General features: G+C 36.8%; 1 protein-coding gene across 5 annotated transcripts in view; it reads left to right on the top strand.

Moving 5' to 3' along the window:
• SRBD1 (S1 RNA binding domain 1) overlaps window positions 1–14,890 on the top strand; it is a 144,468-nt gene that overhangs the window by 79,335 nt on the left and 50,243 nt on the right. For all 5 annotated transcript variants that reach the window (XM_067293159.1, XM_067293160.1, XM_067293157.1 and 2 more), the window contains one exon: window positions 5,054–5,136. In XM_067293159.1, the coding sequence (XP_067149260.1) occupies window positions 5,054–5,136 (83 nt within the window). The remainder of the gene's footprint in view (window positions 1–5,053; window positions 5,137–14,890) is intronic.

The following is a 14,890-nucleotide window of genomic DNA, read 5'->3' as shown; positions in this document are numbered from 1 at the left end:
ATTTATTTTCCATGAAGATCAGAGGCTGAGAATGGCATGAGCTGTGCAAGCAGATCTTATGCAAGCTTTTCACCTACCCCACTGTCATTGCACTTCCGCTCTGACAGGCAAAAATATTCAAGTATCTGGTGGGTTTGTTTTGTCCTACAACCAGATTATGGAGTGAATTGAGACCGCTAAGCAGTTATTAAATTGCTTTCTTACAAAATGTCAGAAAATGTTGTAATGATAAGAAAGTATTTCAGAAAATATGCTTTCTGTAACCTTCTTTCTTTCTCATTCCACTTGGAGGTGAAGATCATGTACATTAAAGTCAGAGGACCACCTAGGCCATTCTTTCCCCCCAAGCTTTAAAATTTTACATGGATTTACTGCATGGCAGCACAATATGTTGCTGTCATTCCAAGTGTTGCAATAATGTTTTGTTCTTGATTGACAACTTGAAGAAGCTTTGCATCTCTCTGGTGTGAGGTTCTTGTGATTGTTTTCTAAGAGAAGGACATATCATTTTGCTGTTAATATACTGTGTTTACTATTGATTATTTTTTTTCCCCACATTTTACTTGACCGTTCTCACAATACACTTATTATGTCAAGCATTTCATGCTTGGCCCTACTGATTACTTCTAAGGAACTTGATTTTCTTTTTTTTGCCCTGCATGTCATCACAGAATTTATTTTTGTATTTTCTTAAACAAAAATGGTGCATAACTTAACTGTAGAAGTGAAATTGCGCTGCCTATTTCATTGTCTCTGTTCAAAAAATGCATTGTTTATAGCCTTTTCTGAATTGCACTTTAAACATACAGACAATTAATTTTAGGAAATACCTGTATCAGTATAAAATAGTTATTTAATATAAAAATATAGTTATTTAATATAAAAAAATATGAAACTTATTTATTTAATTATTTTAGGGAAAATATGAGAACATCAGCTTTTACTCTCTCTGACCCCGATTTTGTATTCTGGCCCATGGGAGCAGATCTTGCTTTTCTGCACAGCCCTCATGATTTTAATAAGACTCTGCTTACATTGCAGGAATCCAGCCATGCAGATTAAATTGCTGGAGTGGAGCCTCATTGCCCCCTAAAAAGATATCTGTTGAAGCATGCTATTACTGTAACAGAGAAAAGGTGGTTATACCTGTATGAGAGACTGTAGACACTAACCTTGAGTCAGTGTAGGAGTAAATTTGTGCCTAGAGAGCAGGTGGGCTGGTCTTGCATTTTCCCTCTTGTGCTCTCTTATTGTATTTTGAGTTTGAGAAATTCTGGAATAGAATTGAGGCTTTAGAGAAGACTTTGACAGTCAGCTCTCCTGCTCTTATGACTGCAGGAACTGCATCCTTCAAACCGTATAACTGTCTGTTAGTTGATCTTCACCCTTCAACATAACAACCATTAGACCTAGTCAGGAAAGCACTTAAATGTCTGTGTAACTTTATGCGTGCGAATAGTTTTGCTAGTTCCAGTGGGAATTCCAGTATACATCTGTGCTGAAGTGCTTTGCTGGATCAGGGACTACATCTCTGCTGGAAGCTTCACAGGGATATGATGACGCTGTCAACCTAGCCATTATAAAAATAAGGTTCTGAATTTTACTTTTTAATAGAAGGTTCCCGAGAAAAAGTTATGATTGGAAATTTCCTGTACTAGCCTATCAGTGTAGTTGTTTATTTTTAAAAGGTGTAATGAAAGGGGATATGGACACTGAAAAATATTTGCTCTCAAGCTGTCTAAAATGTAACTTCTGAAATATATTTTATATTATAGAGCCTACGGAATTGAATTGAAACCACTGAATTGTACCTACATAGAGACTTGTGTATTTTCAGAATAAAAACTATATAGAGTTCTTTCCGGTTTTGGATCAGCATTATTTTCATTGATGCTTTGTTCTATTTTAGTTTCTGTTGAGCACAGACTTTCCTACGTTTAAAGGTGACTGGTCATCTGTACCACTAGTGTTTCAAATTGTAATTAATATGTATGATTGCTACAGGAAAGCATTTCTGTTGTAAGCTATAGCACTTGCTCTGATTAACCTTTTGTGATTCTGACAAGAAGGCGTATGTGAGAGCCTTTGAATTCAGACCTCTGTTAGAGAAGCAGGCAGATCGGATGTCACCACTATAGTGCTTTCTGAGGCTAGCTAGCAAACTGCCATTGTCAGCATACGTTCAAACTGATAATAAAGGATATGAAGTCTTGCATGACCGAGCAGTGAACTTCATGCTAACTGTACATTTAGCAGTGCAGACCTTTAAAGTGAAATCTTTGGTGCTGTATTCAATAGATAAATTTTGCTGTTGTGGTCTGAGGCCCCTACATAACTAGTAAATAGGCAGGCTTTAGATCTACTATTTTGGCCTCAAGTATCAATATTTAGTAAAGTTCTTTTCCAAAATGCTGTGAAATCAGTATTTAACAATCTGCAGTAGTGGCCATTTAAATTAGGCATGTAAAGATTTTTGTATTTATATGAGCTATTGACTATTGGAGATGCTTACAGTTTTTCTATTTAAGTATTATGTATGTATTGTTGACCAAATCACATTATGTATATACCTGTTTATTCCTGCCTATTCTTCTTCTGCCCTCTCTTGATTTAAAAAATAAAAATAAAATAATGATAATAAAGATAAATTTTAGGAAATGCCTCTTGAAATGTGGCTAAAGCCAACTGTAAAGCTGCTTCTGGAGAAGGGTCACAGCTTTCTCCTGTCCAACCGCACTCTTCTTATTCTCACACAAGTTCACACAGCAGGAAAAGCAGCCATAAAAACAGGAGCTGGCCTTCAAAACCTCTGTCAACTGACATCTTGGAGATCCCTTCCCACCCCAGTGCTTTGACCTTTGTGCTTTTCCTGCTCCTCTTGGCTTATTAGAATCTATTTGTCCATACATTCTCTCTGCTGTTTATATGCTGTTGGTCCAGCTTTTCCTATTCTTGCTTCTGTAAAAGGAACCTTGGTTAATATGACCATTAGCTTGTGTCTCTTTCCCTTGCCTTTTGTCTGTCTTCATCTGTTTGACTTGTAATCTTTTTGGCACAGGTACCAGCTATTTCTTTAGTGTTGTATAATGCCAATAAAGTACCTATGGGTCCCTGATTGGGCCTCAGAAAACTCATGGAACATTAATAGTGATAGTGTTACATTGTAACTATTTACCTAATTTATCAGGAAAAAACCACTCAATTTAAAAAAAAATTTTCCTATATTTTGCTAATCTTAGCAGAGTCACCACAGGGAAAAATGTGTTTTGTAACTCATGACAGAACTTAAAACAGAAATGCATTCCAACGTTGTGGAAAATACTGAAAAGGGCGCATTAGTGTCATAACTCTTAACACAAGGCTGATTATCTAGAATGCTAAACAGCTTTATTGGTGGATGTAAGGGCTGTCTCAGATCCTGAAGAATCTTCTGTAAACAGGGAACCTTTACTGTTTTAAGACTGCCACTGGAGTTGCTAAACTGCCCTTCTGTTGTCATGGGGAATATAGGTAAGGAAAAGATAGCTGGAGTTCTGTCAATGAACTCCAATGACCAGGAATTATCTTGGGATAAACCAGACAACCCCACTCTCCCTTGGCAAATGTAAATTTATTTTTTGTGGCATCTCTGGAGAATTTGTTGACTTTCTAATTTCCTTGAATGTCAACCTACTGAATCCCACCTGCTTGATAATCTGTTCAGGTTTGTTTTTTAGAGTGACTTTGTTTTCCTGTAGGAAAGTAATTTACTGTATTACAGCCTCAATGTCTGATTCTGTGCAATATTATCAGGAAGTGCTAAAACTAGTTCAGAGAAGGAATATTATTCTGAAAATCTCTTCTTTTTACCTCTGTATTATGTTTGCTTTGCATATAACTTGTCTTTTTGGAAAGACCTTTGGTTTGGTTTTGAGTATTAAGAGTGCCTCCCTGTATTGGTGTTCTTCATCAGAGTTTTCTTCACTATGTAGAATGAATGGACTGAGAGGTGCTAAATCAAACAACTTGTCCTTTCTGTGCATTCAAGCTCAGGAGAAAATGAGTTCAGAAATATAAAGATAGAACTTTTTGTTTCAGTGTATGTGGGAGGAAGCACGCTTGGAAGTGCTGGGGCAGGTTGAAGAATGCAACCCAGTATGTGCAGAATTAGACCAAGGTTGAGGCTTTGCAAATAAGTATTTATTCTGACATTTCAGTAAGTAAAGAATTTAACAGTAAAGGTGGGTTTCAAAAATTCAGTCTTGGCTCGGGCGTTGGGATTAATAAGGCTAAATGTTCCTCCCACGTGCTGTTAATGGCATCAGAAACATTGGAAATGGCTTTGTTTTTTCCAAACTTGGTTATAACCAAGTAGGTTGCAAATTGATGTGTTTTAGGCTGAAGTTTAGATTAAAAGATGGTAAAATTACTGAGTACCCAAGACCCATTTTCAAAGTGACCCCTTCTGGCAAGAGAAGGGCTGCATACATTTATCTCATTGTTACTGTCTAGTATACTTTGAAAGTGAACACTGAATTATATAGTTGAAGTGTATATAAAGATTCAACTCCAGATGTGCAGTTTACCTTAGAAAAATACTATATTGGAGAAATAATTCAGTGAACAGTTACCTGCTTTAAAAAAAAAAAAAAAAAAAAAGTTGTTGTTACATGCCTGTGATTTAAGGTTAAAGGCTATTTCGGAATTTAATTTCAGATGTTATCTATGCATTTTAGTATGGATACAAGTGCAAAATTTATTGTCCATAATTCTGTATCTTCTCCCTGTGAACTGCGGAAGTGAATGTCATGGTTAAGTATGAAACTGCCTTGGGTCTTTGCTTGAATTACTTCTTTTTTTTTTTTTTAAGTTAATGTACGCTTCATCTGTTGGGTCTAACAATGGGAAAAAGTTTCTATTATATTATTGATAACTTTGTGCTGCTATCTTTTTTTCTTCCCCCAGTCAAAAAATAGATTAAATATGTAGAATACTGAAAAAAAATAGAAAAAGTAATTATATAATTCTGCTTTTCAGATAAAAAATATAGTTGTTTTCTAATTCTGTTTTTCAGTTTCCATAGCTAGACGCGTACAAGACCCATTAGCTGAGCTAGTGAAAATTGAGCCCAAACACATAGGAGTTGGAATGTATCAGGTAAGGTAATGCATATCATTTAATGCAAGTAATCCATCATGATATAGAGCAACACCAAAACACTTCTTTATAATTGTGTCCACTAGTTTTGTCATCTTTAAAAGGTTTGTATAGAGTTGGTAGAATGGTAGTAAACATTTTAAGTCATAGAGTGGCTTTTTTTTTATCTCTGATTTTAACAATTGTTACTGAGAATCTGAAATGTCTGTAGCCAGATTTATAGTCTAAAACATCAGGTCAGGTAGGTAACCTGATCTGTAAAGCCTTCTCTTTTTTTGCATCATTACAGCAATGGGGTTTTAGCTCTTTGTGTAAAATGCAGTGAGATACTGATCCTTCACTTAGAAGCCATTAATTTGTATTATTAGGTGCATTCCTTCTTATATTTGTAGTAAAAACATTAGTTTTGACATTTTTCATTTACTAAAGCTGAATTGGAAAATGTTTGACTATTCTCAGTTTTGTGCATTTTTGTAGGTTATTTTTGAGGGGTGAAATTTATTTTCAAAGTGTCTTTACAAAGTGAGTGGCGTTGAGAAGTGGTACAAAAATTGTTATTTTATAGCATGTTGGCATCAGTTCAGGAAAGCACTTATGCATGTGCTTAAGTCCCACAGAACAGAGAAGTGCAAAATAGAAAATGCAGCCTGTGCTTTCCTCTGTATTTTCAAGACTATAGCCTGTAAGTTAAATTTGAATGGATGGAACAGAAGTCGGAACAGAAAGCACAGAATGTAAGACTGTTCTGAGATAGTCTGGAGCTTTCAGGTGAGCTCCTGAGACTCAATGGAATAGAATGCAGTTGAGAAACTACAGTGGTTTTACTGCCACTGCTAAAGGCGGTGTGACAAAGACAAAAATTTGTGTCTGTGTGTGTTGTTGAGAGGACTCGCTGCAAGCTTTTATTTTCAAAGAAATGGAAATATCCTGGATTACTTTTAAAGAACCTAGGTCAACATTTTTGTTGGTAAAGGTAGCACTCAGTGCTGTTTTTGCAAGCTGTACTTGTATTACCACAGACTAGAAAATGTGCTTGTGTTGCTTGCTAACTGTAGAGCCGATCAAGAAAGTAACTAATATAATTAATCTTGCAGTGTGAAATATACCATAGCTTTTGAGGAGAATTAGATTTAAAGGTTAAAATAGTTTAGATTTCTGTAATGAATGCATCCAGAATGTGGCAAAAGTGTGCTCTACTGACAGCTGCTACAAACCAGGGATCTGACAAAAAGAAGATTCAGTCTGAAGCATAGTTGGTTTCGTTACTCATGGAAACCAAATGCTTTTATTTATAAAAGCAGCAACAAGAAGAACAAAGTGGTACAAATTTTTGTTGGTCTTTCAAGAAAAAAAGTAAAAAAAAAGAAAAAAGAAAAAAGAAAAAAAGAAATGTTATATCCTAATAGCAGCCCTTTGAGTAGAAGTTGGTGGATTTTTTTAAAGAAAAAAAAGAAAGATCAAGTTCAAAATGCTGTGGATTTGTATGTCTCAGGAACTTGCATTTCTGTGGCTTAAAAGGTACTGATTTAGATGCACACTATCTACTGTGGCCTACATGCATGTTGTACTACTGAACATCTCAAGTGAAGAGTTGGTGGTTGGTGTATGGTTTGGGGAGGAAGACATTAGGAGATGAATTTATAATAAACAGAAAGCAGCTGTTCATTACTGTCTCAGTGGTTTAAGCCAGCTTGATTTACTTTGCACTGAAACAGAGCAGGTAAGCACCATCTTCCTGGCCCTTTCACTGAAACTTCTTGATCCACTAAAGGTGTTTTACAAGTGAATGTCCAACTACATTATTTGTTCATGTCCAAACTGGTTATATTAAAAGTTTGAGAGAAAGAATTCCTAAAAGCCTGTTAAAGGTAGACCTCGGAAGTCGTTCACCCCCAGCAATCTGCACTTTTAAGTCTCATCATGGTTTGGATAATCCTTTTAGATAGATACACCTCCTGTCAGAAGTTTTAAATATCACCCCAGTAGCTATAAGATGCTTGTTCAATGATGTAAAGGTTTCTGAGGTATTAGAGCTTTATGTGACATTCTTGAAAGCAAATTTGCACTCTTGAAAGCAAAGTCAAAAGTTCTACTGCCCTTTGGACACTAGACTGCTCTCTTGGCAGAGGAGCGAAAGGGAGGAGGAGAGGAATTAAGCTATTATTACTTGCCTCCCTTTAGGGAGAAGAGTTACTTGTTTGTATCTCAGAAGCTAGGCATGGAAAAAGCTGTTGTATCATATAGTGAGTCCTAGAGTAATTGCTGATCTAATACCTCAGATAAACAGTATATAAGGTATAGAATTTGATATTATCTGAAGCAATTTTAAAGATTATATTATACTTTCTTTAATTTATAACCTAATTACTGGCTGTAACTTTTTATTAACTTCTGGGATGAAATACAAAATGTGCAGTCTAGATCAAATATAACAGACTTTTCACAGAAAATGTTACTTTTTAGCCTGCTGTAGCTATAAGCCTTTACATATGACCTCTCTCTAAACACCCTGAAATTGATATTTAGGAATTTGACAAATCCAGATTTGAGTATACCTGTCCTGGAGGACAGACAGTAATTAGTCCTGCACCCAGCTTCTGACTCCTCTGACTCATCCAGCTTCTGACCCCCTTCTGGCTGAGGTGGGGTTGCATATCGCTGCTGCTAAGTGGAAGTTTTATAGCACAAGCACAGTTGTGATTTCTACAGGGATGGTCTCACATTTGCTGTATGTTGTTCTAAGTGCAGACTTCCTGAAAGGAGTGGTCCTGCCTTTTCTGCTACTCCTGTCCAAGTGTCCCTGATCCTTTTCCTGTGCTGTCAGTAACTACATGATAACCTGGCTTGGGTAAGGGAGGGGCAGGAATGGATAGCTTGAAGGAGGGAAGGAGATGGGGCCACTGCTTGCCCCATTGCCTGAGTTTGGATTGACTTGGGACATGGCCTCTCCATCAGTTTAAGATAGTCAGAGAAGTCTCAGGCTTCTCTAGGGTTTGAAAGGCAATAGCCAAGAGACAGTAATTTCTGTGTCTTTTCTTGGCATTTTCTCCCTGAGCTCAAAGCAAGACACTGGTTAAGCAGAACCCACCTGAAAAAGGCCATAGTTTCTGTAATGGGTTGTCCACGAACTGTGATTCAGGCACATTGCCTGTTCAGCTGAGTGATTCTCATATACGTGAGCAGGAGCTACTTCTGTCAATAATGACAACAGTGCTTCAGGAAGACAAAGTGGCTGTATTGTATCTGCTGCAGGTTTTCAGCTCAAAATAAGAGTTTTCTCAAAGTCCGTGGAGCGCTTGTGTGCCTGTGTGTGTCTCAAGGCTACTGTGAGAAGGGGCTGAGTCTTCTGCAGTCACTGGTTCCATGGTATTTTGCATCCCCCCCCTACATGGCATCTTGGAGCTATTAGTATCCCATCACATGCCTCTTAATGGGAATACTGGTGTTTTCTTCAAGGCACGTGTTGCTAGTGCAAGGTTTCCAAGCAAATCTGCTCAGTTGTTTTATAGACACTTCAATAAAAGTTTCCAGGTAGCAAGAGACCTCTGGAAATTGAGTCCTGTCAATTGTGATTTGTATTTATTTATTTAAGATGACAAAAACTTAGAAGTTTGTACCTGACCACATGCTTTATTTTCATTTCATTTCAAGTTATGATTTTGAGTTTGTACACTGCCAAGAAAAACTGCTTTGTCAGAGAAAAATAAACAGGCCTCAAATGTCAGAGCAGGTACTTTCTTGAACAAAGAGAAGCTACAACCTGATTTATTAGGGCCTCTCTCAGACCCCAGTTCCAGTTGTCTAAAGGTCCTTGTCTTCTTACACCTTTATCTCATTAGGAAAATTGTTCTTTCCTCCCAGACAGGAACCTAGCCAAAATTAATTTATCACCTTCAGTCCATATTAGTATGGTTTCTTCTGTAGTTGAACACGAAGATGATGCCCAGATTCTGCCTGATAACAGGATACATTTGCCTTGTCACCTCCCAATGCCAATTCAAAGCTAAATTCCCATCAGGAAAATAGTTAATGGCTCAAGACTTTATTACACTGAAAACTGAATTTTGGCTGATAAATCACCACTGCGATTGTAATGCTTTTGGATGATGCAGATAAGAGGTGAGAACAAAGCTGCTTCACAAAGATTGTGGCTATGGCATAGATTTCCAGAGCAAATAAAATAATAAAAAGAAAAAACAGTCCTAACAGAAAGAAAAATTCCTTCCTCTCAAACAAACAAACCTCCTACTTCTGATGTGAGAATAAACCGGTGCGAGAATACACTTTTTGTCCACCAGTCCCTATCAAAGACAAAAAAACTAGGTAAAGGGGGAAGTAAACTAATAAAATTTTAAAAAGTCAAACCTGAATCCATATTTTAAGGCAGAGAAGAGGGAAGGAAGTGATAAGGAATATGTGAAGTTTGCTTGGTCCTTCACTGTTGATTTTGAGTGAAATCTTTGCACACTAGAAAAATGGGTAAATCTAAATAGGCAAAATACGCTTCGTGGTGGTGGAGCTTAAGCTCACCTGTAATCTAGGAATATAATACGTGGCATGTGTTGAAGAGTCAGAATTTTTAACAAGTTGTGTCTAAGAATAAAAAGAAGTGTGCCATGTCTGATCTTAAAGAAGCAATATCCTGATGATTATAGTTTTAATCATGATCTGTTTTTGTATAATGTCCAATTTTCTAACCTCTGGAATAGGATGCTTGAGTCCAGATATAGCTGAAACATTTTGAACAAATGAAATTTGTGAAAAATACTCTTAAATGAAGGTTCTTACAGGGAAACCAGTTGAGCTAATTCCTGTTCTAGTTTCTGTATATTGCTGGAGGATCCTGATCAAAGGAGAGTTTCATAAAGCATAATTAGAATGCCTCAGAGTTTAAAATTTGGAAATGCCTTTTATTTCCCTCTCATCCTTTTCCCCTCCGTCTTCTTCTGGCTAAGTGTATCAGTTTTGCATTGGACTATTAACCTTAGCACCTTTTATCATTTCAGATGAATTTTGATACGCATTTTAGGTTTTATTGTTGTTTTCCCAAAAAGTTGGGCATGTTTTCTTAAATGACAATACAACTTAAGGGAACACTGTTTTAACTGGAGATGCCTCCTCCTTGGTAGACACAATTCTGTCTTAATTACTGGATTGTGGATAAGAACCACTTTAAAACCTATAGCCAGCTAGTTAATAGTGAGCTTTCTCACTCAACAAATATCTCAATTCTTACTGGAAACGAGGGAATTTTTCTCCTTTAGAGAAGATCATGTAGAACGCTTTCTCTCACATGACTAGCTTGTTGTAGTCGGACCCTAGCAATTGAGAAGGCAGCTGTCATCACAGGCTATCGCTGTGTATGTCTTTCTGTCCCTGCCCCATTGCTAGAGCGTGTTCATGCTGATGAGGGGGAACTGAGTAGGCAGTGCTGGAAGAATATTACTGTCCTTTCCTGCATAAGGCTGAAGCTGCCATAGAGCCATTTTATTTTGTTTCATTCTTTGATCTTCCTCAAAAGATGTGGCTGTCAAGGCTTTCTAAATCTCCAGTGGGTCTCTGTAGTAACAGGATGTGTGTTAGAAAATTGTTAATCTCATTTATGACTGTAGTATCACTTAAAATTTTTTTGTTCTTCTGCACTCCCATCATGAAAATTATTTACTTGAGGCAACTGATTGTATATTTAACACTTAATATTTACTAGCTTTAGAAATATTTGGGAGGTAAACTATAACAATTTTAGAAATTCAGAGATCAAAAGAACTTCAAGGGTGCCTGTAAATCCAAGAGTAAGATCAAATACACTTTGGTCAGCCTGGTACATCTGTGGACTGAACAAGCCTATGCATTATTTCCATTTGTTGTCTTTCCCTCAAGGAAAGCAAACTTGTACCTTTCGCTGCACATGCTTGCCTACCTGCTGTTAGAAAACTCTAGTGAAGATAATTCATTAACTTCATCTGTTAAGTCATTCTGAGGCTTAATAACCTGTATTATTAGACATCTTTCTTTACTATCTAACCCTTTTTTGGGCAAATTTAACTGTAGTATTGTTTCTCTACCAGTGGAAACTTGAAAATTAATGTTAATAGAGGAAACTGCTAACAAAAAGTTGAGAAGTAGTTGGTGAGTACAAACAAGAGTCTTTATAAACTTAGCATTGACCATCATAAAGAATTGGCGTGCAGTTTAAGAAGTTTTTTTCTCAGTTTGCATTAAAATACATGTACAATTTTTAATGACAAAATATAAGAGACTTTGCATCTTTCTCAGAATCTGATTTTAGTCATGTATCCTTTGCATGGTATGTTTTTATTTAATAAGACAGAGCAAAGTAATTTTTTTATTTAATAACATGGAGCTGACTTCAGTCTGAAATATTCATTTTTCACTGATTATTTAAGAGCTTTATTTCACTTTTGTATTTTGATTAATTGATCCACAGGGCATATGAGTAGTTAGGTGTATTACTTGGATAGCATAGGAGAATCACTCATGTATGTTGTGAGAATACGATGACATACGATGTGCAAGTGTTTTTTTTTTTTAATCTTCAAAGTATGATTGTCAAAACAAACTTAAACTCAAGCTTGCTTTATTAAGTTTATTGAAACAAATCTGTTTTGGTTTGCAACTTATATTTTTGTGATTAAGAAAATGGGATAGCTTATTTATTAGGTGAACAGTGCTTTATATTGTGTGATTCATGTAGCTCCTGTGGAAACTCTGTTCAGCAGGAATGTTGTTCAGTGGTCAGAACTGTAGATTTGAGGTTTCAACACCAAGTTGGACAGCCTGTCTACGAAATGCTTCAGCATTCCTTCTAAATTACTGCACGGAATATATACGGACAGTTAGGCATAGAACTGAATCTCTTATGATATAATTGCAGTTCTGTGAGCTTGCTTATGGGTTTCTGTACTTTAATTGAAATGGCTACCTAAAGAGATAAAGTATTTGCTTAAACACGAGGGGTCTAAGGATGCCAGTGTTCAGTTTTATACATCTCGTAGTAATCAGATCCCTTATTAAAGGACATGCATCATTCCCTTCTGGCAGTATATGGCAACTGGGTAATTACAGATATACCTTAAGTGGAAAAAACTTAAGATACGAAATATTCTGATGAAATGGAGTGTGGCTGAAACTGTAGGGTATCGTGAGAGAAACTGGCTATTCTGATATTAAATTCCTAAACAAATAGACCAATGACTATGTTGCCACTATTGTAAATACAAATTTATGACAGTGACTGGACAGATTCTGGGCTTCTTCTGTGTTTGGTCTCATCTCTGAATGAACTCACTGAGGCTTGAGAGACAAGGGCATGTGGGATAGTATTTCACAAGAGTGCTCTTAGCTCTGCTTCTCAGTAAAGGAAACGTAAATCTCTCCTGTGAACCTGTAGTCTCCTCCCTTTTTGAGGGATGAGGTGTGGTGGCTTTGTCTATAAAATATTGTTGAAGGCAGGGAGGAAGAACCCTGAATCTTGCCAGTATGGAAAAGCTGTGTGAAGCGAGTGGATGGGCAGACTGGTGAATGCGTTTGTGCGTTATTCAGGAATTCTAACACCCAGCAAATTATGGAATCCTATTGCTAGGATTAGTTATCCGGTCTTTAGTTATGTTTTGCAGGCCATCAATTTGCTGGCTGAAGTTTCTCTTGATTATAGTGTAGTAGTGGGAAGGTATTAGCTCTGTGAGGAAAATCATACACGTTTCTGCCCAACATGTTTTAGGGTGAATTATGTGATTTTCATTTTGAAAAGTAAAGGCAGTGAATCAAACCATCTATGAGCTATGGAGAAGAAAATCTTTAAGACAGCTGTGTCAGGAAGAGCTAGTCACTTCTTAAAATGTTTTTTGGATACTTCTGCATTCCCCACTCCAATGAAGTAGGTGTGCAAAACTCTTTAAAAAAAAAAAAAAGGCAAAAAAACAAAAAACACTTTTTAAACAAGTTGCACTTCTGGCGGATTTGCATAATTAAATCGATCTTCAGCAACAGGTTTGCTGGTTGCCAGTGCTGGTTTACATCCTGTAATGGCAGAGTCTCTACAGTGATGTCTACCTATTCGCTGGCTAGCAAAGAGAAGTCGGCTGTTCTGTCAGCGATGGCATGATAAACCTTTGCTAGTCTGTTATGGCATGTTATAACAGAAGAAAAGAATACTGAAAGAAGGTAACTGTCTGTTATTACTGTTTTTAGTTAATATACTGCGTATCTTTACTGGCATCTCCAAGGAAACGTACCGGCTCAGTGGGGTGAGATACTGTCCCTTTAAGGAAACGAAGGCAAATTGTGCATGTGTGTTCACAAGATGTGCGTGAGCACGGCTGTATCACTGCATCTGCACATGTCACTCACCAAACTGCCAATGGACTGCGTCCATTTTCACTGCTGTCACAAAAAATGCGAGGTAGAGAGCATTTGAAAACTGTCAGAGCTGTTCCTTTGTAAGCAACCTGAACTACAAGTAAATTTTAGACATTAATGCTAATATTGCCCCTCTTGCCTTACTGCTGATTTTTATAGACTGTTTGTGTCTGCCTATGCGTGTTCTTATGGAGCTTCTGCAATTTTAACAAAATTGGGAAAGTTTTGGAAAAAGGGTTGATACACTGAGATGGAAGAGTCGAACTATAGCCTGCTGATAGAAGACAGCTGTTTGACAGATTTGCCCTCACTCATCAGTTTGTTTCTGATCGTTTAATTCCCAAATCTGTTGGTAGAAGTTTGTTAGGAAGTTTTTTTGTCACCATATGAAAACAGATTTGGTGAAAACGTTCTCATGTGCCTTACACTCTAATTAGATTACAATTATACATGCTGTAGTTCACAAGAAATAGGTGTAAAGGTTCTTTATTTCCAGGTTGCCACAAAAGAAGCATCTAGGACCTCAAGAGCAGAATTTCCTCAGGTGTAGCGTACCCTCTGTGCAAGCCTGATGAATATTTCCGTTTGATCTGCCTTTCCATAAGTGTACTTGGGCAAAGCTAGTTCAAACACAGGCTAGACTAGTTATGATCCAACAGGGTGGATTTAAATCCTTGCAAGACACCATTCTGATGTAGAAGCCAAGTGGCAAGAGGAACAAAATGTGAGTTGCAAGGCTGTGAGCTTTCAAATTGGTTTGGCATGACTCTTCTATACATCCGACTGGAAACATTTAATCGACTAAAAGCTGGAACAAAAAATAGGGTGATGAACTTTATCTTCTCAAAAGTACCTTGATTGAACAGTTTTCTAAATGCATGAGATGTTGTTAGATTTCCTGTTTACATTAAAGTGTTTGATAGCTTTAGATAAAACTATACTTTTAACCATGGAAAAAATGTTCAACCTCTTTCATCTAGATTTAATTTAAATTTTCTTAAATTGAAGTTCTTTAAATTTTTGAAACACATATTTTTTAATTACTACAATAAAGAGCAGCCAGAGAGCTGCAGATTATCCTCGGCATTTATCTATAGCCGTGATGTGATATTTTTGTTCGTAGAACTTGCTTTTCAAGCCCAAACATTTATCTTCATGTGAAGTAATTTAATCCTTAAGGCACTGTGTTAGGATTTGTAGTCAGATTTTAATGTAAATATTATAATCATAAAATTGATTAAATTAAGAAAACATCTCTCAAGTGTCCAAAGTCAGGTAAAAGTGGTGACTGAGATGTGAATAACTTGCTTTGAATATGTGCAGGGGGTCATTTTAAACATCATGGATGCAAATATTATTTGTTAGTGGAATTCCT

The sequence above is a fragment of the Apteryx mantelli genome, chromosome 3, assembly GCF_036417845.1.
Source record: "Apteryx mantelli isolate bAptMan1 chromosome 3, bAptMan1.hap1, whole genome shotgun sequence".
NCBI lineage: Eukaryota > Metazoa > Chordata > Aves > Apterygiformes > Apterygidae > Apteryx > Apteryx mantelli.
This window is presented reverse-complemented; position numbering and strand designations above follow the sequence as displayed.